The sequence below is a fragment of the Schistocerca nitens genome, chromosome 2 (assembly GCF_023898315.1).
Source record: "Schistocerca nitens isolate TAMUIC-IGC-003100 chromosome 2, iqSchNite1.1, whole genome shotgun sequence".
NCBI lineage: Eukaryota > Metazoa > Arthropoda > Insecta > Orthoptera > Acrididae > Schistocerca > Schistocerca nitens.
The window spans coordinates 113,840,502-113,868,236 of NC_064615.1; the positions used below are offsets into that span (position 1 = coordinate 113,840,502).

At 38.5% G+C, this 27,735-nt stretch overlaps 2 protein-coding genes across 2 annotated transcripts in view; one reads left to right on the forward strand and one right to left on the reverse strand.

Moving 5' to 3' along the window:
• The window catches only part of LOC126235786 (transcription initiation factor TFIID subunit 7), a 68,261-nt gene extending 53,178 nt beyond the window's left edge, over nucleotides 1–15,083 (forward strand). Inside the window, exons 6-8 of the mRNA XM_049944595.1 lie at nucleotides 4,032–4,290; nucleotides 8,743–8,912; nucleotides 14,915–15,083. Of these exons, the coding sequence (XP_049800552.1) occupies nucleotides 4,032–4,290; nucleotides 8,743–8,912; nucleotides 14,915–14,989 (504 nt within the window). The 3' untranslated portion in view covers nucleotides 14,990–15,083. The remainder of the gene's footprint in view (nucleotides 1–4,031; nucleotides 4,291–8,742; nucleotides 8,913–14,914) is intronic.
• LOC126235787 (calpain-11-like) overlaps nucleotides 15,069–27,735 on the reverse strand; it is a 188,344-nt gene continuing 175,677 nt past the window's right edge. The window contains exons 7-8 of the mRNA XM_049944596.1: nucleotides 25,002–25,138; nucleotides 15,069–15,377 (exon numbers count right to left, since the gene is read on the reverse strand). Of these exons, the coding sequence (XP_049800553.1) occupies nucleotides 15,281–15,377; nucleotides 25,002–25,138 (234 nt within the window). The 3' untranslated portion in view covers nucleotides 15,069–15,280. The remainder of the gene's footprint in view (nucleotides 15,378–25,001; nucleotides 25,139–27,735) is intronic.

Below are 27,735 nucleotides of genomic sequence, written 5' to 3' on the forward strand. Positions count from 1 at the left end.
CAGGAGCGTAATATGTAAGAAATTGTCCACGCAACTTGCCACTGATGATGCCTTGCAGAAAATAAAGGCGAAACGTGTATGGCACTATAATTGTGTTTTATTCAGTTGCTGTCAGACGGTCCATAAGTAAAAATTATCAATATACCGAAATTTAAGAATGTGTTACAATCTGTGTATGATATTATACTGTGTTACATTTTATAACAATTATTTTAACTAATCTTTTAAATTACATCCAAATAACAACAGGAAATTAATTACTCTTTTAATTTCAGTATTCACATGAAATGTTTACTCCCACCTTTTGGTGTGAAGAAATGTTAAAAGCTCAATTCCAGGAATGTAAACATGTTTACAACTGCAAGAATTTTCTTTAAACTCTTAATTTGCATAAGAAAATTAAATAAGTGGCTTAAAGCTACATAAACAAGCAGTAGAAGTTGAATAAAATATCATGTCATAGTAAAACATATGAATACACAAATTAGACACACTACATAGTGAGCAATTAGAATACACAGTTGTGGCATCAGGTATCCTGTTTGACTTGGTATCGGGAGATGCAGTAAATGTGTTCCAACTCTGTCACATTATATCCTCCTCATCTTCGTATCAACAGCCATTGTCACAATAATGAGTTAAGTGCGCAGCAGGTGTTACTCAGTAAAGTCTGCACTGCTCTTCATTTTCACCTATCTCTCGTGCTTTCTTATGATATAATTTTATGAAGTGTAATTTATTTGCACTCCAATTCATAAAATACTAAATGGCCTTTGAGTTCACAACACTGCAGCTGTTCATCGATGATGTGGGCATGTTACGAAGCATTTTTCATAAGTATGATTATCTATTTACTATACATTGTGTCATGAGTTGTGTGAATTGAATGTTTGTAATGTGCCGAAAAACTTTATTCTGTTTCTCTCTGTGCAATACCTTTTCTATTGTAATGTGCTATGTTTTGAAATTGTGTACTTAATTTTAATTCATCCTGTATTTTAGAACCTTCCCATCTCAAAGTGAATCTGAACAAGTCTTGATCCATATGTGGCAGTTACTTTTTAAACATTACACATACACACACATACACACACACACACACACACACACACACACACAGACAGAGTGTTGGGTGGGGGTTGGCGGGTCAGTAAGTCACCTCAGGTTTAGGCCAGGGAGGTTACGGGGGTGAAGGATGTGCTGCAAGGATAGCTCCCATCTGTGCAGCTCAGAAAAGTTGGTGGTGACGGGAAGGATACAGACGGCACAGGTTGTGAAGCAGCCATTGAAATCCCGCATGTTGTGCTCTGCTGCATTTTGTGCCATGGGGTGGTCCACCTGGTTTGTGGCAACAGTTTGGCAGTGGCCATTCGTTCCAATTGACAGCTAGTGGGTTGTCATGCTGTGCAGGGTTTGCAGCAGAGCTGCTATATAACATGGCTGCTTTCACAGGTGGCCCGGCCTCTGATGGGGTACATAAGCATGTGAGAGGACTAGAGAAGGTGGTGCTGGGTGGATGGTTTGGGAGGTCTTGCATCTGGGTCTTCCACAAGGGTATGATTCCTGTACCAGGAAATTGGGGGAGGGAGTGGCATAGGGATGGACTAGGATATTGTGGAGGTTGGGTGGGTGGCAGAACACCACTTCGGGAGGGGTTGGAATTACTTTGGGTTGGATATCCCTCATTTCAGGGCATGATGATAGATAATCAAAGCCCTGACGAAGGATGTGGTTCGCTCATTCCTGTCCAGGTTGGTACTGGGTGACAAGGTGGCTGCATCTTTGTTCTTGGTTCTTGGGATGGATGTGGGGATCAAGTATGTGTGAGGATATAGCACAGGAGAGCTGTTTGCGATTTAGGTCTGGAGGGTATTGCCTGTCTGAGAAGGCTTTTGTGAGGTGTTCAGTATACTGGGCAAGAGAGTACTCATCGCTGCAGATGCATCTGCCATGGGTGTGAACTTAAACAGCAGCCATTCTTTCACTTATTGTAGACACAACCTACAGTGGTTTAAGAACGGATCAACTTAGTATTGGTGTGAGTTAATTGAACTAAATTTTAAACAAACTAGATAGAACGGAGTTTGAAAAAAAGGGAGCTCGGGCCGAGCTGCTGAGTTGCCTGTCGTGTGTGTGAGGTGTGCTTGCTTGTGTGAATGAATGGTATATTTTTCTCTTTCTATTTCTGATGTAGACTGTGCCTGAAAGCTTATGTGTGTCTTTTAATTGTGCCGTCTGTAACTTAATGTACCATCTTTATGTAAATAGCAGCTTCCTTTTCCTACAGAGGTTTTTTTTTTTAGCTTCATCTTTAGGACATTCTTGTTCTTTAGTCTGATGAAAATTTTCATTCCCATATATTAGGGACTCTGAAAACATAATATTAATCAGTGAACAGGAAGTATAAAACTATCTTTCTTCTCGTTATCCGCCAGGCCTCAACCTCCGCTAATTTCAAGTTGCTGCCGCTCATACCTCACCTGTCTTTCAACAACATCTTTGCCTCTGTACTTCCGCCTCGACTGACATCTCTGCCCAAACTCTTTGCCTTTAAAAATGTCTGCTTGTGTCTGTGTATGTGTGTGTGTGTGTGTGTGTGTGTGTGTGTGTGTGTGTGTGCGCGCGCGCGCGAGTGTATACCCGTCCTTTTTTCCCCCTAAGGTAAGTCTTTCCGCTCCCGGGATTGGAATGACTCCTTACCCTCTCCATTAAAACCCACATCCTTTCGTCTTTCCCTCTCCTTCCCTCTTTCCTGATGAAGCAACCATTGGTTACGAAAGCTAGAATTTTGTGTGTATGTGTGTGTTTGTTTGTGTTTCTATCGACCTGCCAGCACTTTCGTATGGTAAGTCACATCATCTTTGTTTTTAAATATATTTTTCCCGCGTGGAGTGTTTCCCTCTATTATATTCATATCTTTATTTTTTGTTCTATATGAATTATCAAAATTATTTTTCTTGATTAATTCTGCTTTACTGTATAACAAGATATTTAGAGAGGGGTATTGAATGGAAAGTTCCAGCAAAAGCAAAAATAAACAAATATAAATAAAAAGTGGTTGATATAGTTCCCTTGGATGTGCAACACAGAGTAGTGACCCTCGGGGCTTCAGTATACATAGTATTTTACCAGAGCTTCTCCAAAAACAGTGCCATACTATCTTACTGATTTAATGTAATTGTGGTACACAGTTTTCTGTGTTTCCATTGTTGTGGCACTGGATAATATTTGAATTTGCAAGTGCAAAGCTACATAACTTACTTAAGAGGTATCCAATTTGCACATTCCAGTTTAATTTCCTTTGTAGATAAGTCGTAGAAATTTGACATGTTCTGCTTCATCTGCAGCCTTGTTTTTATGAAGTGTTTTAATTTGCAGGAATTTTTATTCATGGATCCTGTTGTTGAGACATTCACAGTCAACCCAGTAAGCTGTACCCAGGTTCCCAAGTTGTCAATTGTATTTGAAATGCAGTGAGATATTTTACTGCTTCATGATTTTCAGTTAAAACATATATATCATCTGCAAACTGAACTGATGGAGAGTTAACATTGATGGGCAAATCACTAATATAGAACAGAAGAATAATATGATGGACAATAGAGCCCTGAGGAGCTTCATGTGCTACTGGTCTTCTTTTTAAAGGAGAGTTTGCTGTGTTTGACAAGACAGTTACTCTTTGCCATCTGTTATGTAGACATGAAGTAAGCCATCATAGCATGGTGGCCCTAGTTAGATAATTATCTAATTTGTGAATTAACAAGGTGTGGTTTATAAATTGAAGGTCTTTGTGAGAGCAGAGAGACAATTCCTGCCATTTTTATTATTCTTGTCTGTTGAAGTGTTAATCTTGTCAACAGAGTTATTTATTGCATCTTGATTGAAGCTGTTATCAGAATCAGGTTATTGTAATGTCAGCCACAAACTACAGACAAATTTTGTTACACTGCTGTTGCAAAACATAAATGTATGCCTTTAAACTCCGAAATCCAGCAAAATGTCAAGCAAGCTTTGATATGTCATTGTTTCAGGGCCTGTCAGCATCACGTGATCGACTAGTTACAGAATTCACTACCGACATGTTCAGTGCTGAACGAAACTACTCAGAACATGGACCTAAAGCTTCTGGTGGAAGCTCATTGAAACAAGAGCAGCAGAATGAATTTGGTGAACAGTCAGGAGAATATCAAAGAGTAAAACAAGAAGTATCATTTGAGTATGATATTTTCAAGAATGATTTGAACCCTGTAGAAGAGTCTGAATACAATTCTAACTCGCAGATGTCCAAAGGTCTGAACTTTTTGATTTTGCACAGTTACTACATTAAATAATTATATTTTTTGGGCTATTACTTTTCTTGCTTTTATCATTATTGAAAAATTCTTGTCCATGTTGATACTTAGTTTAGTTATTTGTGTAAAACTAAACTCCGCATGAACATGCCATGTAGGGCCAACGGAACTGACCAGCTGCTGTATCATCCTGGGCCCACTGGCATCACTGGATGCAGATATGGAAGGGCATGTGGTTTGCACACTGCTCTCCCAGGAGACTGAGTTATTTGTGTAAGGGGCAGTCAAATGAAAATAAGACAGGTGGAAAAAAGTAAGTAAACTGTTTATTATTTCAGAAGTAATCACTGTAACTGTTAATACATTTATGCCACTGTGAGACAAGACGGTCAGTGCCTTCATTAAAAAATGTTTGTGGTGGGCTACGGAACCACAATTGTACTCAGGCATGCACATTTTCATCTAAAGCAAAGTGACAGCGATGAATGTTTTTCTTTAGGACTCCAAAAATATGGAAATCATATGGAGAGAGATCGGGACTGTATGGAGGATGCGGGAAGGCTTCCCAACAAGACTTCTGCAGCATAGTCAGAACAGTGTATGCCCACACGCTGCCGAAGTTGTTTTGACTACATTGCAGAAGTTTCACTGGGAAGCCCTTACATATCCTCAATACAGTCCCAATCTCTCCCCATGCGGTTTCCATATTTTTGGAGCCCTGAAGAAAGACATTTGTGACCATCGATTTGCTTCAGGTGAAGAGGTGCATGTCTGTGTGTAATCATGGTTCCATAGGCAACCACAAACATTTTTCCATGAAAGTACTGACCGTCTTGTGACACAATGAGGTAAATGTATTAACACTTATGACAATTACTTTTGAAATGATGTTCTCCGTAGTTGAGAACGAAACGTTAGGGAGAAAAAGTTTTACAGATCGACCACGGCAACTTAGCCCGGAAGTGTTTATTGATGAAGATGCCGGCCGTGAAAGCCTACATGGAATGATAAACAGTTTACTTACTTTTCTCCATATGTCTTGTTTTCATTTGACTACCCCGTATAATTGCTACGCATCGTAATTGCCACATCTTGCTATGATGTGCAGTGAATCAGTTCAGAATTATAATATGTTAATTTTATTATCTATTAACTTTTTAATGCACTGTGTAGTTAGTCAAAAATTTTTGTGTGTGAATAACTCACTATTTTCTCTGTAACGTGAAAACTAGTATTGTATTTAGGAATGTTACTGTTGTTTTCAAGCTGTATTCAAACTGTGATAGATTGTTGACAGCGAACTTAATAATGGACTAAATATATTGTGAGGCTGATGGTGATAGGCGCCACTGTTTAAAGTGCTGTCTACGAGAGATTCTAGAGTGAACGCCACATATTATCTTTATAACACCCTCCTTTGTAACAAACATGCTCTTCATTAACAATGAAATGCTTCATAATATGGTGCCATAAGACGACAGTAAATAAAAATAAAAAAAGTAAGCCAACATTGGGACCTTTTCTTCTTTGATATTATCTATATGCTGAGCAAAAATGTTTGACACTTTGGCATGAGCCTGAGCGTATCTCGAGCCACATCGCTGTGTTAGGAAGACTGCACCCGAGTACAGCTTGGGCCATGGTTTTCTCAGTTGGTGAGCCACCTGTCACCTGAAAAGTGGACTCAGTTTGTATGAGAACAATGACTGGATATCACTACCTGTCCCATAACCGGTGCTGCCTTCTGTTGCCAGTTTCTAGAATTTTTTTGAAAGAAACATTAGTGAACACTGATTTGCTGTCGATAATTTCCAAGCCAGTGTATGATTGTATGGATGTAATTTTGTGTGCGTACTTCTTAGGTTTCACAGTTTGCCGTAACTCTGCTACTAATATGTCATTTTGATAAGTGAGTGAGAAATTTTGAGCACAAGAGGAAAAAATTGGTCAATAACTCACCTTTCACTTTTTTTGAAGGATAATTATACTTTCTGTTATCATTATTTTAAAATTTATAATCTATCAAAGAAGTAAAGTAAATATGAAAAGTAAATTTGAAGCTTCATCCATTTGCAGTATGTATTACTCTTGAAGATACACATATGCCAGTAAAGCTTTAAATAATGACCTGTCTTCTTGGCCTGATATTCCTCTAAGTGGCCGGTCTTCAAAGTGTTAGAGCAGACTACTAGTATACACCACATGAAGTGGGATTATGCCTAAGAATGTGCACTGTTGAGGAGCTCACGAAGGCTACCCCAATTGTGCTAGACATGGCCAACTTTTGTGTACAATTTCTTAGTTATAGGACATGTTTACATGTATCTTTATACATAGTTTGCAGTGTGTTGTTACATGAAATATTTTTATGCTTCTGATACGATCAAATGAACCTCCTGCAAGCAACCTGAGTTGAATATTTTTGAGTCATTTGACTGATGACATCCCCACAATACTTCATGATGTTATAGAAGATTACAGTTTCTGGCCTCTGCTTGCCTTCTTCAGTCACTGGTACTTCAAGATGTAGTGTGCTAAGAATAATTATATTCTTGTTCTTCTTCCATTGGTACTGTGGCTGGGTGCATTCTGACTCGTCAGTCCTTTGTTTTGTGATGATGGTGGAATGTAAATCAAAATTATTCTTTTTCACACAGTTGGGGTTTCTTGGCAAATCTTGTTCATTGTTCTCACTTACAAAAATACTGGATATTCTTGCACCATGCTTTTCTTGTAAGTAACTGCTCACAAATTGTAATATTTTCACTAGGGTGGTAACAGTGGGGTAGTTTTCATGATCTTGTTTCATATTCCAGAAATAAGAGTGGGCTTACCAGCAGTGCTACATTGAACTGAGGATGACTTTCCATCAAAATGGAGGAATCTGATAAGTTTAAAGAATCTGTTTCTTGCTCAGCAAATTATACCCCCATGAAAGTGACCAAAGGTCATCCAAGGAAACATCTTTATCAAAAAAGCACCTCGGGTTACATGACAGCAATCATTTTTTCTCAATTCCTCCAATGATATGGTCCACGTGGTGTTTCTTTTATTTCATCCCAAGCATTTGATTCCATGTATTTTTATCATACACAGCATCAGTTTATCAAAAATAAGTCAGAAGGCAGTGATGATGTAGTCATCCAGTTGGTGGCTGGCTCATGCAGTGAGCTCTCCCTTCTCCTTCAGGACACTCAAGGCAGCCCTTCCTCCAAGTGACAGGTGCTAGTGACCTTCCATTCCATTCTCTCTCTAGCTGCCATCTTCACTGTTGCTCCAGTTGACTCCTGAGACTGTGGTGGAAAATATTGAGATGGGGAGACAACTACTTACAGTAAAAGCTCTCATTTTTGTTATCTTCGCTATTAGCTGTCACTGGCTGAAAATTACCATCTGAATCTGATAAATCACTTTCTGGCTCACTATCTGAGTTCTCCAGTATATACTAGATCTCTTTATTAGTAAGACCACTAACTAATGAGGCAAGTAACAGCAGCAACATAGAAACCTTTCTGACAATATATGTATCATCGTTTGAGGCAGCAATTGTTTACCAAAGCAAAATGCAATGCAAGTACCTTTGCAACTATGAGAACAGCAATATTTAAGAAGAGGTTATGCCTGGAGTCAGTTGATCTCTCCCACTGTTCTAGGTATACTTCGTGAAATCATGAAAATTTTGCGAAGTGCAATACACTGTTGTCACAAGTAGGAGAAGTGAGGAAAAGTCATGAAGTTTGGCAGAAAGATGTTAAAAGCTAAATTTGTTATTGTGTAAATGAAGGTTGCAAGATGTCCTTTGATCCTTTTCACTGTTCTAGTGTTAAATATTTTGGCTACCTGAATGCCATAATTTATTTTTTTAGCTGTTTTCTGTAATAACTAAGTCCTTACATTCCTTAACTTATATCCCTCTTTCTCTTTGAACTATTTCCATGCAGATTTAATTTCATTATCTGAATAATTAATTCCAGATATTATATAGAATTTATTGATTTTTCAATCACCCTTCATTAAGTCAAATCAGTATTACTTGTAATATGTGAGTATTCCTACTTTTCCCTCAGGATACTTCGATTCCTTTTGTAATGAAAGACATTTTGTGTTTCGTTTTGATGCCACACTTTGTTTTCTCAGCAAAGCAGCTGTTAAGGATTGACATAAACCCATCGTTAAATATATTAAACTTGGAATTGACATCTGCCACGACTGTTCAGTTAGCTTCCTTTAAGACTACTTTTTAAACTTTCTGTTGTCTCTTCATTTACTTCAACAATTTTCCATGCCAATAATTTACAATAATCAGCTAGGTCATTAAGTGTGGCCAGGTGTGCATCATGATCAGAGAGGCGAGAAAAACAGTGTGATCACATCATGAAACACAAGAAATATGTGCATAATGTACTTTTGTTATTAACATGTGTGTTTGTTTGTTTGTTTTTTGTTACAGAAGCTGTGAAGACTAGATTAACAGCTTTGGAAGCAGAGTTAGCTGATTTGCGAACACGACGGCAACAGCAGGAGCTAGAAATAGCTAACATAGAAAATCATGCCCTTCGAGTGAGGTTTCTAGATATCCTTGACAATTTATTGGCAGAACAACTTGAAAAGGAACAAGAGGTAATATTGGCAAATTTCATTTAGTTGTGTAGAATAATTAGCTAGGAATAGTCAGCTGTCATTAGTAACATGTTGTACGATGTTAAGTGTCTTTTTATGTCTCTGTTTGCTATTGATATCTCCACTGTACCGTAAGTAGATATGTTTACTTGTTTCATTTTTCAAATTCCTAGTTACCATGACCATAATAGGGCTTTTTTTCAATTAATTGTAATTCAGAAATTTTAGCTTTGTACTTTTTTATTGTATGGGTTCTGTCAGTAGTGTTGACTTAATGACAGAATTTTCTGATGTTAACCATTTATAGGCTGTTCTCTGCATGACCACTCAGACTTGAGGAAAATGCAGAATTTATCTGTGAATTTCAATAATGAAATCATCATGTCATTAGCGCGCGTGCGCGCGCGCGCACACACACACACACACACACACACACACACACACACACACACACACATTTGCGCGTGCACGCGCACACACACAGTGTCTTTTTTTGTGCACATCTACAGTGTGGTGTAAATTTCCCCAAAAGAGGTAATTTTCTTGTGTAGGCTGATATTTTATTTTGAAATAAGCACTTTATTTCATAATTAACAATTAGCAACTTTCACCTTGTTGGACATTATCAAGTTCCATCACACAAAAAATTGTTATGCTTACACCATATTGTAATTCATACTGCCATGTGGGGAAAAAAGCAACATGTGATGGCATCGCTAATAAGAGTTCAGTACAACTGTTGTAGATACAAGCATAACGGTGACACATTTCAAGTCCATATTTAAAATGTAGTATGTAAAATAAGGGAAAGACAATGACTCACCTATAACTGATTGATGCGTGGAGCACAGAAACACGACAGGAAACAGCATCCACACTAGCTTTCGAGCACTAGCTCTTTTTTTCTAGCAAGAGCACCCATAACCACGCAGACATCCAACCATGTGGAAATGTGTAACCCATGTATGGGTTTTGTTACTGTGCGATCATTGATAACAGTGACAAAAACCTCAGTATTAGTAAAATCATTTCGAGAACCAACTGTGACAAAACTGTCCCACCTAATATGCAGAATATATGAGAGGTACTTCACCTGCTTCAAGAGGAATGTAATAAACGTAATGTCAAACAAGGCAGGTTCTGATAAATGTGAGTATTAGGAAACCTTCAGTTTAATGGTCGTACAGCCTAACTCGGAAGGCACATAGAAGAAAGAGAAACATACATTTATAACATTTGTAGATTTAGAAAATGTTGACAATGTTGAGTGAAATGTTCTTTGAAATTCAGATACAGGGATCAAAATGGTATCTACAAGTTGTACAGAAATCATACTGTAGTTCTGAGAGTCAAAGGCGAGGGAAATGATTGAGACAGGGTTTGCAGATTGAACATTGAACAAGCAACAAAACAAAAATTTAGGCAAAATTTGGAAAAGGAATTGACGTTAAGTGAGAAGACTTAAGATTTCCCAGTGACAGTAATTTTGTCAAAGACAGCAGAGGACTTCGAAGTTCAGTTGAATGGAACAGTTAGTGTCTTGAAAAGCAGTTATATGATGAACATCAGCAAAAGTTAAGCAAAGTAATGGATTCTAGTCTAACTGAATCAGATGGTGCTATGGGAATTACATTAGGAAGTGATACACTAAAGATTGTAAACAAATTTTCTTGTTTGAGCAGTAAGATAACTGATATGGCAGAAGTAGAGAGAATGTTAAGCACAGACTATCAATATCATGAAAAGCATTTCTGAAACATATAAATGCTTTAGCAGCTAACATAATTTTTTTAAGGGGAAGTCTTTTTTGAAATATCTCATATGGAAGTGAAACATGTACGATAAGCAGTGCAGACGAGAAGTGAATAGAATCTTTTGAAATAACGTGCTACAGAAGAATGCTGAAGATTAGTTGGGTAGATTAGATAGCAAATGAAGAAATACTGACCAAATTAGGGAGGTAAGAAATGCATGTTACAATCTGCCTGAAAGAAGGATTTTATTGGTAGAACATGCCTTGAGGCATCAGTGAATATTTTATTTATTAATGGAGGGATGTATGGAGAGTAAAACTGCAGAGAGCTTGGATACAGCAAGTAGGTTCTGACAGATGGGATGTAGGGTGCAGTAAGTATGATCAGATAAAGAGACTTGCACATGGTAACTAGCACAGAGAGCTGCATTAGACCAGTCTTTGGACTGAAGACCACAACAACAAATCACCATTAAAACACTCAAAACACAGTTTTTTTATTTAAATCATGCTGGGGGCATATTGCATCTACTTACATATCGACTGTATGAACATCGTAAAATGAAAGCTAACACCTCTGAAATGCATTGTGTTAAATCCTGCCTAGTTGTCAAAGATGGGGTGTCTAAAACATCTGCTTTCTCAGGTCATTAGACAACAATTCAAGCAAATCATATTAATGAGTTTTATTATGAAAAGTAAATAAAATACTTAACTTTGAGATGGATATGTGTGTGTGTGTGTGTGTGTGTGTGTGTGTGTGTGTGTGTGTGTGTGTGTGTGTGTGTGTGTGTGTGTGTGTGTGTGTGCGCAAGTGTATACCTGTCCTTTTTTCCCCCCTAAGGTAAGTCATTCCGCTCCCGGGATTGGAATGACTCCTTACCCTCTCCCTTAAAACCCACATCCTTTCGTCTTTCCCTCTCCTACCCTCTTTCCTGACGAAGCAACTGTTGGTTGCGAAAGCTAGAATTTTGTGTGTATGTTTGTGTTTGTTTGTGTGTCTATCGACGTGCCAGCGCTTTCGTTTGGTATGTCGCATCATCTTTGTTTTTAGATAAAACTTTGAGAATTACTTAGATTTGTCATAAGCAAAGGGCGACAGGCAAAATAAACAAGCTTCTTCAGTATATACAATTCCTAATTCCTAATACAAGTGAAGTAATACAGCTGACGCTTCTATTCAGATCGCTAGTCTTGAAGCTTCTCTTCGACTGGGCCACGGCCAGTCAGGTGCGATGCTTATGTTCACTTCACATAAGGGCCGCTGCTGTTGCGTTGTCATCCTGGAGAGGGGTCGGTCAGCGTGCAATTGGCTGACGTCTATCTTCTCTATCATCCCGACTGGTATGCCGGCACTTAACTTTGTGCCGTAACACATTCCTCATAACATTCCTGAATAGAAATGTAGAAGCTAATACCCTAACACAGTATTATGTAAACTGGGGTAGGAGAGGACTGTAAAGAAGATAATGTTCCAATGTTTCATTTGTGAATAGAATAGGAAGAATATGAAATGGCACTGCTAATATGCCAGATACCTAGACCACAGGTGACACAATCCATTACAGAGACTATTGTTAACATTTACAGAAACTTGTTATAGTAGAGGCATTGTCATGGATGAGGGGATACAAAGAACCTCAATGGGACAATGATGTGATTTGGTTCACGCACACCACCTCCGTGAATCTTACGTGTAGTTTTCTCAGGCTAATTTTATGGAATAAATCTGGAAGACATGAAAAATGGGGAGAGCAAATGACAGAAATGGAGGAGTACAGGATTTTATGGCAAGAACAGTTTGAGCAAGGGTAGTGACAGGTGAATACACAATAAGACCTGTAAGACATCTGTAAGACCTGCCAATGCTAATATTCTCCTCCACTGATGTCTCCCTTTGACCATGTCCCTTGCATCTCCCTGCCTTTGGCCTTCTCTCTACTTTCACCTTTTTCTGTGTTCACCTTACCCACTCTAAGAACACTACTCATCCCAATTGAAAAGCAGCATTGAGGTTTTGGGATGAGGGGAAGAACAATTGAAGTTTAGAAGGTGACCTAACAAGTATCAACGCATTATTGTCTATGTATTGTACACCATTTCTTTTATAGTATGAAGTCATTTATATTCCTTTCAGTATCATTAATAATATTTGAGGAACATGAAAACCATCTTCCTTTAGCAGTCAGCTCTGTAAAGCATCCCTTTTTTAGGATGAAAAATAGAGGTTAAGTACTTCCTCTATTTTTCTTCTACACCTGGTGCATTTCCTGCTGTAAGATTTGGAATAACTTTACATTGACTCAGGCATTTACATTTTCTTGGTATCGACCTCTCCATTTCCCCTGAAGAAAGAAGTTTTTCAAACATATTCTGTTGCTCTTTATTTTTTTTATCCCCCCACCCGTGCTTGACTGCTGTGGCACCAAGTTTCAGTAACAGCATAGTGAGGGTCTCCAGGTTCAGGCATTTTAGTTTGTAAATTGTTAATAAAACAGTGCTTCATATTTGGATTGTATAAAACAGCCATTGATAAAACATAACACATTTTAATATTGAACTGTGAGAAAAGATATCCAGCACGCAAAGCTTTGACAGGTATTTTTGTTTTTCTGTAATTATCTGTATCTATTCATCATCAACAACAACTTTGTCCCTTTCAAAGTAATACCCCTGAGATATAATACATTGTGCCAGTGCTTTTGTGATCTTGGAAGGACTTCTAGAACTTAGATTTCATTATGGTATTCAGCCCCTTCAGCGATTCTGTTTTTATCTCATCAATGGTGTGGCAAAATAACATCCTGTCATAGTTCTCTTCAGCCTCAGGAGTAGAAAAAAGTCACAGGGGGCCATGTTTTGTAATACAGTGACTGAGGCAACCTAAGGGTTCCGTTGCCAAAAGATCATGAACGAACATTGATGTGTGAGCAGGAGCATTATTGCGAAGCAATTGTCTGTGTGGTTTTGCCTCAGTTCTGGTTGTTTTCTTCAGATTGCTTCATGCAGATGGTGCATAATTTTCAGGTAGTATTCCTTGGGAGGTATTCCTTTTTGGCTGTATAACCATAATACAGGAACTCATGATGTACTATTACTTGTAATCAAAGAAAACAGTGAGAAGAACCTTGACATGCGATCGAACTTGTTGATTTTTTTTGTATTGGCTCTCCAGGCAGTTTCCATTGGGACGACTGGGCCTTGGTTTTGATATCATACCCATATCCCTATATTTTGTCACTTGTTATAACCTTCTTTAGACGTTCTGGATTTTTGTTCACTTCATTCAGCAATTCCTGAGCAATGTTTTTTGTGTCATTGTTTTTGGCCCGAATTCAACTAGTTCAGAAAAGCTTCACTGCTACACGTTTTGTGCCCAAAACATCGGAAAAAATTGTTTTGAGATGAGCCAAAGGATATGCTGAGTCATCAGCACCTTTTCTGATGGTGATCTGGTGATTTTCTAGAACCATTTTCTGTACTTCTTCCACATTGTCATCAGTAACTGATATGGTAGGGGCCTCCAGGGCGCTCGTTCATTTTCAGCGTCTTCTCGACCCTCTTTGAAACATTTATACCACTTATAAACTATTGTCTTACGCCTAGTACATTTACCAAAAGCCACAGTCAACACTTTGAATGCGGTGCTGCAGATTATTCTTTTTTTCAGGCAAAATTTAATGCAAATTGTTTGATCCATTTTGAAAGTAAAAATTCACGAAGCACTCGAAAACACATATAACCTGTTTGGCTTTCAACAATTAACTGTATATTCAAAACAACTGGAAATGGGAACATGCATCAGGATCATGTGTACCAACGAGATAAAAAAAATTAAAATTAGATGTATAAAGCCCGCAAAATTAAAAAATTCACGATACTTTTTTATCACACTTTGTATGAATATCTATTTCGGAAATGCGTGGTGTGTTATCAAGGGAGATGTGCATGATTGACATAATGTTTCAAGAGAGTTATTGGCAGTCAAGAACCACTCTCAATTTTTCACAGCTAACCAGTTGAGACCATTTTATTTTTCATTTTCCTTCCATTAATCCTGAAACTGACCAGTGCTTTAAAAACCTGTGCATTATGAAAATTTGAAAAGGAGTAGAATCATTAGTAATATTATTGAATCATTTTTGAGAGTAGATGATTCATTTTGTGTCCAGAGTTTCATTTAGTAATATTTAATTCAGGAATGTTCACTCGGTTTTATGCAGTTATTTACGTACCCTTTTTATTTCAGTATCAAGAACTCACATCCTTAATACAAATGCATGAGGCCCAAGGAGAAAACAACAAGCAAGGTTCATCTGCATAAAATGTAACAGTATTCTTCAGATTATTTTATTATTTGTTAGCTGTTTCAATGATTGTGTATATTTCTCTGCTACAATAAATTACAATGAAAGAGTGTCTGTTTTTATTGGAATGCTGTATGCTTTTTTAATTTTTCTGTAAAAATAATGATTGAAATTAGATTGTGTAATACATCTGAATTATGTCATATGTGCAGCTTATTGAAATTATACAACAAGATGATGACAAAATTTCTTCGGAATGATATTGTCACTGCTTTCAGGTGAGGTATGCTGCTGTTTTTGTTGTAAATTTATGAATGTGACACAAAAAGTATTTCTCCAATCCCACAAAATTCGTCCACAGGCAGCCACAATTCATTTTCTGCAGAGAGCTCTGAAGGTGGTGTCCTGAAAGTATACATGATCAGTTAATATATGTGATCAACTAATATGAATGTTGTATGTACACTGCACGCGAGCTGTCTCCGGTGTTGCACAGGAACCAGTACCCCATATGCAGGCCTGAATCACTGCATGACCCACTGGCTCATTGCTAAGATTTGGCATATTGGTTTTAGATGCAGCCTCAGAAAGAAGTCCAAGAATATCCTTGTATCATTTGGCATGTTACGCTGGTGTGTCAGAAGCCACTGCTCATAAATCTGCGTGCAAACCGAAGCCCTACAGAATAATGATATTGCAGTGACTGACCTAGTCAAGTACTGTTGTTAGATGTCAGTATTGCAGCTGTCTGTTGCCATCTGTGCATTATGGGAGATGTTAATCCTGAATTGCTCTTCTATAAAGAAGCATGGCTGTATGTGAACTTGTAAACAGTGAGTGTTGGAGTTCCAAAAAATCCTCATCAGTTAAATCAGGATCCTGTGCATGATTTGAAAATAGGTGTGTGGTGAGAAATTAGTGCAACATGAATTCTTGGGCTTCTTTACATGGCTGTTTCTAATTCTTCTAGTTCATGAGTGGTAAAACTGGTTTCTTATCTGCCCAATCAGTGGGCAGCAGCATCATACAGTAGTATCAGTTCTGGTGCATCACCTGAGTCAACACTTGCTTGTATGTGAAACGGCCTGTGTTCATTGGCTACATGTGTCCCAATAAAGCATGCAAAATTACTGTACAGATGTACGTTTGTGACTAGTTTAAATTGGTTGTTGGATAGGGACTCGAACCCAGATCCGTGCCTTTCATAGGCTGTGTACTACCAACTATGTTATCAATGCACATGTCATGGACCAGCTGAAAGTTTTATCTTGTCACGTGTTTTGCACCATACCTTCCATGTTTCAAAGGTGTGGAGTAAACAAGTGACTGCCTGAAACATTAAGGTAAGGATGGATAGTGAAATTGGTATTTCACTGCCTCTAAAAGACAGGGATCCAATTTAGTTATTGTCCAACATAAATTTTGATGTGGTGCAAGTGTCAATTTTGCTGCTAAAAAAGTAATTTTATTTAATGCACAGTATAGTTTCTTACCAAAAAGTTATCCAATGGAAAGTTCTGCATTTTTCACAAATGTGTTGTTAATTGATGGTTGTACTATCTTACCATAATAGTCACAAGAAAAGCCAAATGCTGCATTAATTGCTATAAAAATTTTATTTTATTTATTTTTGATAAAATAGGTAGTTTGTTGGAGTAGTTAATAATACTGTACTGTATCCATAATAATAAGCAAAAATGTTCCCAGCTCTTGTTGATTCCATTGCATTACAAGAAAAGTCAGTGGAATTTGTAGATATAACAATTAAATGAAGGAACAAAACGTGTAGTGAAATTTTGCTGTTGTATAACACCGGAGGGGTAGACGTTTATGACCACTACAAACCACAAGAATGTTGCCTGGTGGCATTGCAGGAATGTAGCATGGTGAGGAGTGTACGGGAAGCAGAGGTAAATGGGGAATCATTTAGCATTTATACAGGCTGCAAATGGTGAAATCCACCAACATAACTGACATTGACAATGGCAGATTTTTATGGCTGATCACTTGGGAATGAGCACCTCAGAAATGGCAAAGCTGGACAGCTATTCACACGCTACTTTTGTGAACATCTTTGGAAATTGGAGTGACAGTGAAAGCCTGAGTAGGGGACAAGGCACTGAATGTCCACACCTCATCGCAAAACTTGGTGGTTGGAAACTTGTCTGCTCTTTAAAGCAGGATAGGTGGCACTCTGTGGCAGATGTGATGACAGAGTACAGTTGCTGGTGCAGGTGTAAGTGTTTTGGAGTGCATTGTTATGCAAACATCGCTGTACGTGGGGCTACACACCAGATGGTCCTTAATGTGATCCCATGTTGGCCCAATAACATTGTCAGTTGTGAGTGCAGTAGGTATGTGATTGTGGAGATTGGACTATGGAGTGGAACAATGCCACTTGATTGGATGAATCATGTGTCGTATTACACCACATCAGTCATCGTGTCCAGATATGCTGTGATCCAAGAGAACGGCTGCTTGAGACATGCATCGTGCCGTGGATGCAGGTGGTTGTGAGTAGTATCATGGTTTGGGGGAAATTCACCTGAGCCTCCATGGAACCTGTGGTATTAATTGAAGGCAACATGATAGCTGTAGACTATCTGAACATTAATGTGGATCACCTTTATCTCTTCATACTTGTCTTCCCTGATAATAGTGGCACCTTCCAATAGGCTTACTGTCTATGTCACAAAGCTATAGTGCTTTCAGAACCATGACTGTGGACTTACATTAGTGCAATGACAACTGCACTCGCCCGTTCTGAACACGATGGAACCCATCTGAAATGCTACTGGATGCCAGCTCCATGTGCAGACCTCCAGCTCAAAATGTTTGGAAATTGTGCAGAATCGTCTGGTGCCACAAACATCTAGAAACGTCCTATGGATTTGTTGAATTAGAACCATGCAGAATTGCCACTATATTCCACTTGAAAGGTGTACCAACACACTTATAATCAGATGGTCACAACATTGTGGCTGATCAGTGTGTATTTGATAGACATTGATATTGACATTGTACTTGTGATCCATGCCTGCTAAACATTCACACAAAACTATTCAGATCCAGTGTGACATTTCTCTCCACAGTCTGTCTTAACTCTACTTGGTCATTCTCAGATGTACCCAGGACATCGCAACATTTGATTTAGTATTGTGGTTTGGCATTTTTCGGTCTGCACAACTCTCTTCAGTTCAGTAGAATCGTGGTGTCTGCATTGTGTACCCTTTGCCATTTGTTCTTGGTATGAAGGACATGCATAGGTCCATTGGCTGTTTGCACTTAAAGGACCAGTCTAGTCTGAATGGGAATGACAGAAGGGAGGGATGAGAATTCTTAATACCTATTATGCAGTTGTATAATTGACAGGTACTGCAAATTTGCTGTGAACTACATTACAATACCATGCAGAAAGAAATTGAAGATTTTGTTGATACTAAAAGGGCCAAAAATTACAATGACCAACAGAAAGGATTCATTGTTTGTTCTGTACATTACAAAGCACTTTGTGCTAAATTTGCATGTGTGGAGCACATGAAGGAATTGGTAGTACAAATAGTAAAATTTTTGAAGTTGCAGGCATTAATCCACTGTCGGTTGCACTGTTGTCGATGGAATTGATAGAAGTGTGTGGAGACTGCAAAGAATGTTGGTTATGCCAACAGGTATACCTGGAAGAGTTCTTTTAATTTAAAACCCACTGCTGTTGAATTTACAAAGGAAAAAGGCATGCAAGAATGAAAATTAGAATGTATGGAGTAGGCTGCAAACCTCTCATTTTTAAGTAGACTTGCCTACACACTGTCCACAGTGAGGCATTGCAAGCTGGGAAACAACTTATACCTGGTTTTGTTGGGGATGCATTTAAAAGAAAATCAATGTTCTGAGGAAACTGCCAATCTTACATCTGTTTTCCAGACAGACTGCCATTTCATCTGAAAGTGCCCCTGTGCATGTGCATGTGCATGTGCAGATGTAACTGATTGATCCGAAAAATGTAATTCCTATTTTAAATCAAAATCCTGCTATGTTAAAACTGCCTAGGACATCTACATTGTTTTCCTCAGGCAGAGTTTCCACATCTTCATAATGAGGTTGCAAAAGTGCTACAACGTTTTGATCAATATATGTGTGTGAAACACCTTTTTTTATTGTGAAACTAAATAAGTCACAATTATGTTACTACATGAACACAAAAATCTGTGAAATTGTCTGCATCTGTCCGTATGCCAATCGTTTGTACCAGATAAACTTTATATTATGTCTTCAGCGCACTGAAAATAATCAAATAACACTGAAAAGTTGTTCTGTTTGTGATCTGTGTTGTTGAGTAATGGGAAACATAAAGCCACGTCACATACAGTGTAACTGCATTGCCATTTAAATGCAGTGCATTCACAGTTTCCCCCTCTTCACGCTCAGTGTACATGGCAGTGGAGGAAAGGTGCAGCCAGGTTGATTGCTATAGCACTTGTGACAGGACACAGCTCACAAGCCAAATTCTTGGCCACCCATGACTACAGGAAGCCTTTGGAGATTGAATCATTGCCCCCAGCTGTAAAAGTCTCATCCTCAGTGGAAGAATAAGTCTCCCAGTTCCGTACATGCCTCAAATCATAATGGAGTCATTGGTAGGGATGCTTCCACTCATGCCCCCATCCCTTCCTCTCTTCCACCCTATGCAACAGCCCCATGTTGAACCCTAGGCACTACCACCCCTCTGAACTGTCTGAAAGAGGGAGGGAAGCTAATATCCTGCCACTCCAGCAGTATAGAGACAGACTTAGAAAGTGGCAGGTGATGTTATTTGTGTGGCACAGTTCCCTTTTAAGCTGCTGCAAGTCACATGGGGGTGACTATTGGTCCTTTATGGGAAACTGGCATTTTGAATCTCAACATTGAAGCTTCTGTTATGCTAATTCTCTAATAAAACTTATCTCACTGTACTGGTCCTGAAATTGGACTTGAAACTCGGATTGTGTAAGACAGTTCTGGCTTTGTCGTTAGTACTGATTTGGGCTTGGGCTACTTGCAGCAATAATTTTGATTCTCTAAGGCATTTTAAGCCTTTGCCAGGAATCGAACCTGGGCCCTTCCGTTATAGTTGGAGTCATGAATGATGGCAGTCAAGTTTAGGCTAATTCTGCACACCTACATTATGCCTTCTTTGACAGCCAATAAGCATTCAGGAGTGTTCAGAGCACTCTGCTCTGAATTCCGTAGCTAATGTAAACATTAAATGTGACCGTAGCAAATTTTTTTTTACGGCTGAAAGCAAGGGGAAACTACAGCCGTAATTTTTCCCGAGGACATGCAGCTTTACTGTATGATTAAATGATGATGGCGTCCTCTTGGGTAAAATATTCCGGAGGTAAAATAGTCCCCCATTCGGATCTCCGGGCGGGGACTACTCAAGAGGACGTCGTTATCAGGAGAAAGAAAACTGGCATTCTACGGATCGGAGCGTGGAATGTCAGATCCCTTAATCGGGCAGGTAGGTTAGAAAATTTAAAAAGGGAAATGGAGAGGTTAAAGTTAGATTTAGTGGGAATTAGTGAAGTTCGGTGGCAGGAGGAACAAGACTTTTGGTCAGGTGATTACAGGGTTATAAATACAAAATCAAATAGGGGTAATGCAGGAGTAGGTTTAATAATGAATAAAAAAATAGGAGTGCGGGTTAGCTACTACAAACAGCATAGTGAACGCATTATTGTGGCCAAGATAGACACAAAGCCCATGCCAACTACAGTAGTACAAGTTTATATGCCAACTAGCTCTGCAGATGATGAAGAAGTTGATGAAATGTATGACGAGATAAAAGAAATTATTCAGGTAGTGAAGGGAGACGAAAATTTAATAGTCATGGGTGACTGGAATTCGTCAGTAGGAAAAGGGAGAGAAGGAAACATAGTAGGTGAATATGGATTGGGGGGAAGAAATGAAAGAGGAAGCCGCCTTGTAGAATTTTGCACAGAGCATAACTTAATCATAGCTAACACTTGGTTCAAGAATCATAAAAGAAGGTTGTATACCTGGAAGAATCCTGGAGATACTAATAGGTATCAGATAGATTATATAATGGTAAGACAGAGATTTAGGAACCAGGTTTTAAATTGTAAGACATTTCCAGGGGCAGATGTGGATTCTGACCACAATCTATTGGTTATGAACTGCAGATTGAAACTGAAGAAACTGCAAAAACGTGGGAATTTAAGGAGATGGGACCTGGATAAACTGAAAGAACCAGAGGTTGTAGAGAGTTTCAGGGAGAGCATAAGGGAACAATTGACAGGAATGGGGGAAAGAAATACAGTAGAAGAAGAATGGGTAGCTCTGAGGGATGAAGTAGTGAAGGCAGCAGAGGATCAAGTAGGTATAAAGACGAGGGCTAATAGAAATCCTTGGGTAACAGAAGAAATATTGATATTAATTGATGAAAGGAGAAAGTATAAAAATGCAGTAAATGAAGCAGGCCAAAGGGAATACAAACGTCTCAAAAATGAGATCGACAGAAAGTGCAAAATGGCTAAGCAGGGATGGCTAGAGGACAAATGTAAGGATGTAGAGGCTTGTCTCACTAGGGGTAAGATAGATACTGCCTACAGGAAAATTAAAGAGACCTTTGGAGAGAAGAGAACCACTTGTATGAATATCAAGAGCTCAGATGGCAACCCAGTTCTAAGCAAAGAAGGGAAAGCAGAAAGGTGGAAGGAGTATATAGAGGGTTTATACAAGGGCGATGTACTTGAGGACAGTATTATGGAAGTGGAAGAGGATGTAGATGAAGATGAAATGGGAGATAAGATACTGCGTGAAGAGTTTGACAGAGCACTGAAAGACCTGAGTCGAAACAAGTCCCCGGGAGTAGACAACATTCCATTAGAACTACTGATGGCCTTGGGAGAGCCAGTCATGACAAAACTCTACCATCTGGTGAGCAAGATGTATGAGACAGGCGAAATACCCACAGACTTCAAGAAGAATATAATAATTCCAATACCAAAGAAAGCAGGTGTTGACAGATGTGAAAATTACCGAACTATCAGTTTAATAAGTCACAGCTGCAAAATACTAACGCGAATTCTTTACAGACGAATGGAAAAACTGGTAGAAACGGACCTCGGAGAAGATCAGTTTGGATTCCGTAGAAATGTTGGAACACGTGAGGCAATACTAACCTTACGACTTATCTTAGAAGAAAGATTAAGAAAAGGCAAACCTACGTTTCTAGCATTTGTAGACTTAGAGAAAGCTTTTGACAACGTTAACTGGAATACTCTCTTTCAAATTCTGAAGGTAGCAGGGGTAAAATACAGGGAGCGAAAGGCTATTTACAATTTGTACAGAAACCAGATGGCAGTTATAAGAGTCGAGGGGCATGAAAGGGAAGCAGTGGTTGGGAAAGGAGTGAGACAGGGTTGTAGCCTCTCCCCGATGTTATTCAATCTGTATATTGAGCAAGCAGTAAAGGAAACAAAAGAAAAATTCGGAGTAGGTATTAAAATTCATGGAGAAGAAGTAAAAACTTTGAGGTTCGCCGATGACATTGTAATTCTGTCAGAGACAGCAAAGGACTTGGACGAGCAGTTGAACGGAATGGACAGTGTCTTGAAAGGAGGATATAAGATGAACATCAACAAAAGCAAAACGAGGATAATGGAATGTAGCCAAATTAAATCGGGTGATGCTGAGGGGATTAGATTAGGAAATGAGACACTTAAAGTAGTAAAGGAGTTTTGCTATTTAGGGAGTAAAATAACTGATGATGGTCGAAGTAGAGAGGATATAAAATGTAGACTGGCAATGGCAAGGAAATCGTTTCTGAAGAAGAGAAATTTGTTAACATCGAGTATAGATTTAAGTGTCAGGAAGTCGTTTCTGAAAGTATTTGTATGGAGTGTAGCCATGTATGGAAGTGAAACATGGACGATAAATAGTTTGGACAAGAAGAGAATAGAAGCTTTCGAAATGTGGTGTTACAGAAGAATGCTCAAGATAAGGTGGGTAGATCACGTAACTAATGAGGAGGTATTGAATAGGATTGGGGAGAAGAGAAGTTTGTGGCATAACTTGACTAGAAGAAGGGATCGGTTGGTGGGACATGTTTTGAGGCATCAAGGGATCACAAATTTAGCATTGGAGGGCAGTGTGGAGGGTAAAAATCGTAGAGGGAGACCAAGAGATCAATACACTAAGCAGATTCAGAAGGATGTAGGTTGCAGTAGGTACTGGGAGATGAAGAAGCTTGCACAGGATAGAGTAGCATGGAGAGCTGCATCAAACCAGTCTCAGGACTGAAGACCACAACAACAACAGCAAATTTTTTAGTGAATTTTTATTCCATTTGTTGCAAGCTATCATCACTGACGGTGGTGGTAAGTGACGCTTTCTGCATAAGTAAGAGAGAGACATAATTTGCAGGATACATGCTTTCTTCAAGCGGAAAGCAAGAGCATGCGTCTACCCCAACTGTTGTTTGGAATTGTCAACAATGCAAAACCTTTTGTAGATCTGACTGAAGAAAATTGCTGTGCTGATCATGCAGCAGCTACTGAAGTGGACTGATTTCCTGCTTATCACAAGCAGCTGCCTGAAACAATTTGGCTATCCGTGGACATTTCCTGAACAGGCCCGAACTTCCAAATGTCGCACTGTCTACATACCTATACCATAGTCCCCTCCCCTACATTCATCACTTAATGCTATCAGTTTTACTCTGTATTCCTGTACCAGTGAGAATGAGACAATGAGGAATCAAGTCCCATGACATTATTGTCTAGTGTAGGGGTTCCCAAACTTTTCCTCTGATAGAACACTGAAAATCCTGGTACTTTGCTGGAACACTTTGTTTATTATGAAGGTTAATAAAGTGAACAAAATTTCAAAAAATTAGAAAAACTTGTTTTATTAAGCAATTACTTCAATTTTAAATCATAATTAATAGCACAGAAATCATAACATTTTTAAAAATGAGAAAAATGTTGGAAACAAGCCACTTTATTAGTAGTTATTTGCAGAGTGCTTTTTCACTTCCCACAGAAACATGGTGTTCCACGAAGCACAGTTTGGGAAACCCTGGCCTCGTGCCCACCTCGGCATATAACATTACAAGTAAAGAAAAAATGAAGGCAGAAGTGTAAATCTTATAAGACAAACCAGATATGGAAATTTTCTAACCCTCGTATTGGCACGACATCATGTGTCATATATGCAGTAATTTATTTTCCCTCATAAGAACTTTTACTTCAGCATAGTTTTCTTTGTGATCTTTGAGATTTCTTTGCAATGTTGATCATTTCTAGACTCCCAAACTTCACATTTTACACCCAAGTTGATTTTATCATTTACCTCATGATGTTTTATAATTTGATGCAATTCCAGGCAGCAAGCAACATAGATCTGCATTTTACATATTTAAGGAACACAGGTAGGAAAGTTATTGAAATAGCATGAAAAGTCTTCACCTGACTGTATTACAACTTTTAAAAGGCACTATCCCTGTCTTTAGTATTTGGTTTACTAAGATAACTTTATAGATGCAAGTGTTCAGATGACAAATTTTACATTAGATCAGCAGATGATCAAACGATTGAATGTTTGGATCACTATAAACCAGTCTCAACAATATCTGATCACGTCATCATTTGAAATTGATGGGTGAGACTGATGGTAGATGTGTCTACTTACATTTTATATTTTATGTGAAAACGACAATATTTTGTAGGCAAATGTAAGATAAATATCAAAACATTCAGAATGTGCATGACATCATAAGTAATTCTAGCGAAGTTATTCCAATGTCTTCCGTGACCATCTTTGTTGTCAGAGTAGAGAGAGAGAAAGAATAACACTTATCTTAGGGTTTAAAGAGAAAATAAATATACCGATAATGAACAAAGATGGATGATAAATTCCTGAATTACTGAGAAATTCACGTTTCTCACCTATTTTAATCTGCTTATTAAGCATTTGCTTCATTTATCTGGTGATATATATACATATGTATGTATCTTGAAACTATAGTACCTGGTGTGTAATCCAATAGAACCAGTGAAGCTGTCGCTGGCACCATGAATTTTCAGCCAGCATGTGCCATCACTGTCATCGTGGTACACTTCACCAATAGTATATATATGCCTTCTTCTGAATTCAGGAGATGTATGCTGTAGTGCAGAAGAAATATTTTAAAGCCTGTTCCACATATAAGAGGTTAATTACAAACTGCCGCTTACTGTCATACACAGGGTTGCCAAAATACAACTAATCTTCAACCAAACACCAGTTCTAACACTAAGCAATCACTGTTAAATATACTGATAAAGATTTTTGCATAACAAAGCATGTTTTATGAGTTCATACACCAAAAGAAGTTGAACCAGGAAGTATTTGATGAAATGAAAAATTGAGGATCAAAATGTTACAATACTACTTCTTTCAAAGAAGCAAAATTGTATTTTCTTTGTTTGGTCTGAAAGCTTTCACTCATGCTCTGCTGAAAATTTGCAAGAATAAAGATGTAGGTCATTCTGATCATATTCTGACATGGCTATCTTTTTAATTTCCACCTGTTCTGTTAAACAGCTTTGCATTTCTTTCATACTTTTCTGTGGGTTGCTTGAGCAGTGCTTTTTAATGTTCAGACTGAATTCAATTAATTTCTTGATGATAGCTTTGCTGTTTGGATTTCATTGTTATGAAATGACGAAAACATTTTTAAGGCCAGTATTATTGTGACCACCTTCCTGAAGTAATGGAAGGGTACTGGATATTTTACCTGTGTTGTAAGACAATTATGAGAATTATATGATAAACAACTGGAAACTGATGATTGGGATTTCACAAAAGAAGTTTTTCAAGAAGTAGTAACTTCTGACTAAAATCAGAAATATAGCTTTGCAGAAAAGGTTAGTTTCTGACATAAATGTGCTCAAATAAACAGTGAGCAACATGCACAGGAAGGGTAGGTATGGTGGAACCTCACACAGCGAGCATAATTCATTCCAGAATCTTACTTGTAGTGTGAAATACTCATTAAGCGAAACAATTTATTATGTATAAATTAATGTACAATATGATAAAGCGTTGCATGTAGAAAAAGTACTAAAAGTTTTATCTTATACATTCCATTTCTTCAAAGAAAGTTGCACATACAGTATTATGTACTGTATTATTCACAATACGTAACTAATTCAGAAAATTGCACGCACAGTATTATGTACCGAATTACTCACAATACATAACTAATTCTTTTTTAATAGAAAGCTATCTATAGTAATTTGTTTTTGGCAAAAATGTGACACAGCATTACCGTCAAATAAATGTATAGTGTATGTAGCCATTGCTTTAATGGGGTGGTGATTTTCAATGTGTGATGCAACCAATTCCCATACATTCAGCATTTCTCTTACTGTGCCAGAAGATTGCTGCTTTGCTATTACCACCTTCTCCTCCTCCCCTGAAGAACTTCTCTCGATAACTTCCTGCTGTGAACCACACTGCAACTCCATAAGCTCTTTGATGGGCATTTCTTGGCTGTGATGTTCCATAAGCTCATCAGTATCACTATTATCCACCACTAGTCCCATGCTCTTGGCCAAAGACACAATCTCGTTGACTAAAAGCTCCACAGATACTGACTCCAATGCCTCTGAGTCCCATTCGACAATGCATTCCGGACAGAGCGTCTTCCAAGCAAAAGAGAGAGTTCTCTTGATAAGATCTTCCCACACCTTTTTGGTCATCATGACGCAGGCAACAATGTTGAAGTGACATTTCCAAAGAGAGAGATTGGTAGCTTCAGTCAACTCAGAATAGTGCCCAAAGAGTGCTTTAGTGTAGAGCTTTTTAAAGTTAGAAATAATCTGCTGGTCCGTAGGCTGGAGTAACAGAGTGGTATTGGGAGGCAGAAAGTGGATCTTGATGAATTGAAATTCAAGGTGGTGGTCTTGTAGGCATGGAGAATGGGCAGAAGCAATGCCCATAACAAGCAAACATGAAGTGGCAGTTATCTCAAGCAACTGTTTTTTCACCGAAGGACCAAACACTTCATTTATCCAATCACAAAAAAGATCACACACCACCCAAGCCTTGTTGTTGGACCTACACATCACATTTAACCTTCTCTTCTCGACTTTACACTTCTTGAAACCTCGTGGAGTTTCTGATTGGTAAACAAGCAGTGGTTTAATTTTCAAATCGCCACCTGCATTGGCACAGAACAGCAGTGTGGTCTTTCGTTGGCTTGTGGCCGGCTAATGCATTATCCTTTGCTGTTATAAAGTTATGCTTCAGCATCATTTTCCAGAACAGACCTGTCTAGTCACAATTAAAAACCAGTTGTGGCAGATAACCCTCAATATCTACGAGCATTTTGAAGTTGCTAATGAAGTTCTCTGCCATCTTTGGGTTGGGGCTGGTTGCTGTGCCATAGCTCAATGCTGTGGATACCGGTTCTTCTCTTAAACTTCTCGAACCACCCATGGCTTCCCTTCAGTGCTTCTTCGGCCACTGATGATCTTGGCATCTTCTAAACAAGGTTGGCAAAAATCATTCTCACCTTCTTACAAATGATGTTCTCACTAATAATGTCGCTTTGCAATTGCTTTTCATTTATCTATATAAGGAGCAACCCTTCAGCATCATCCAGAACATGAAACCTTCATTCAGATACTTTTGTCACGCCCTTTGAAGCATCTATCTCCTTAATCTTGTCCTTGTTCTTGAGGATAGTGCAAATAGTTGATGTAGACCAATTGTATGT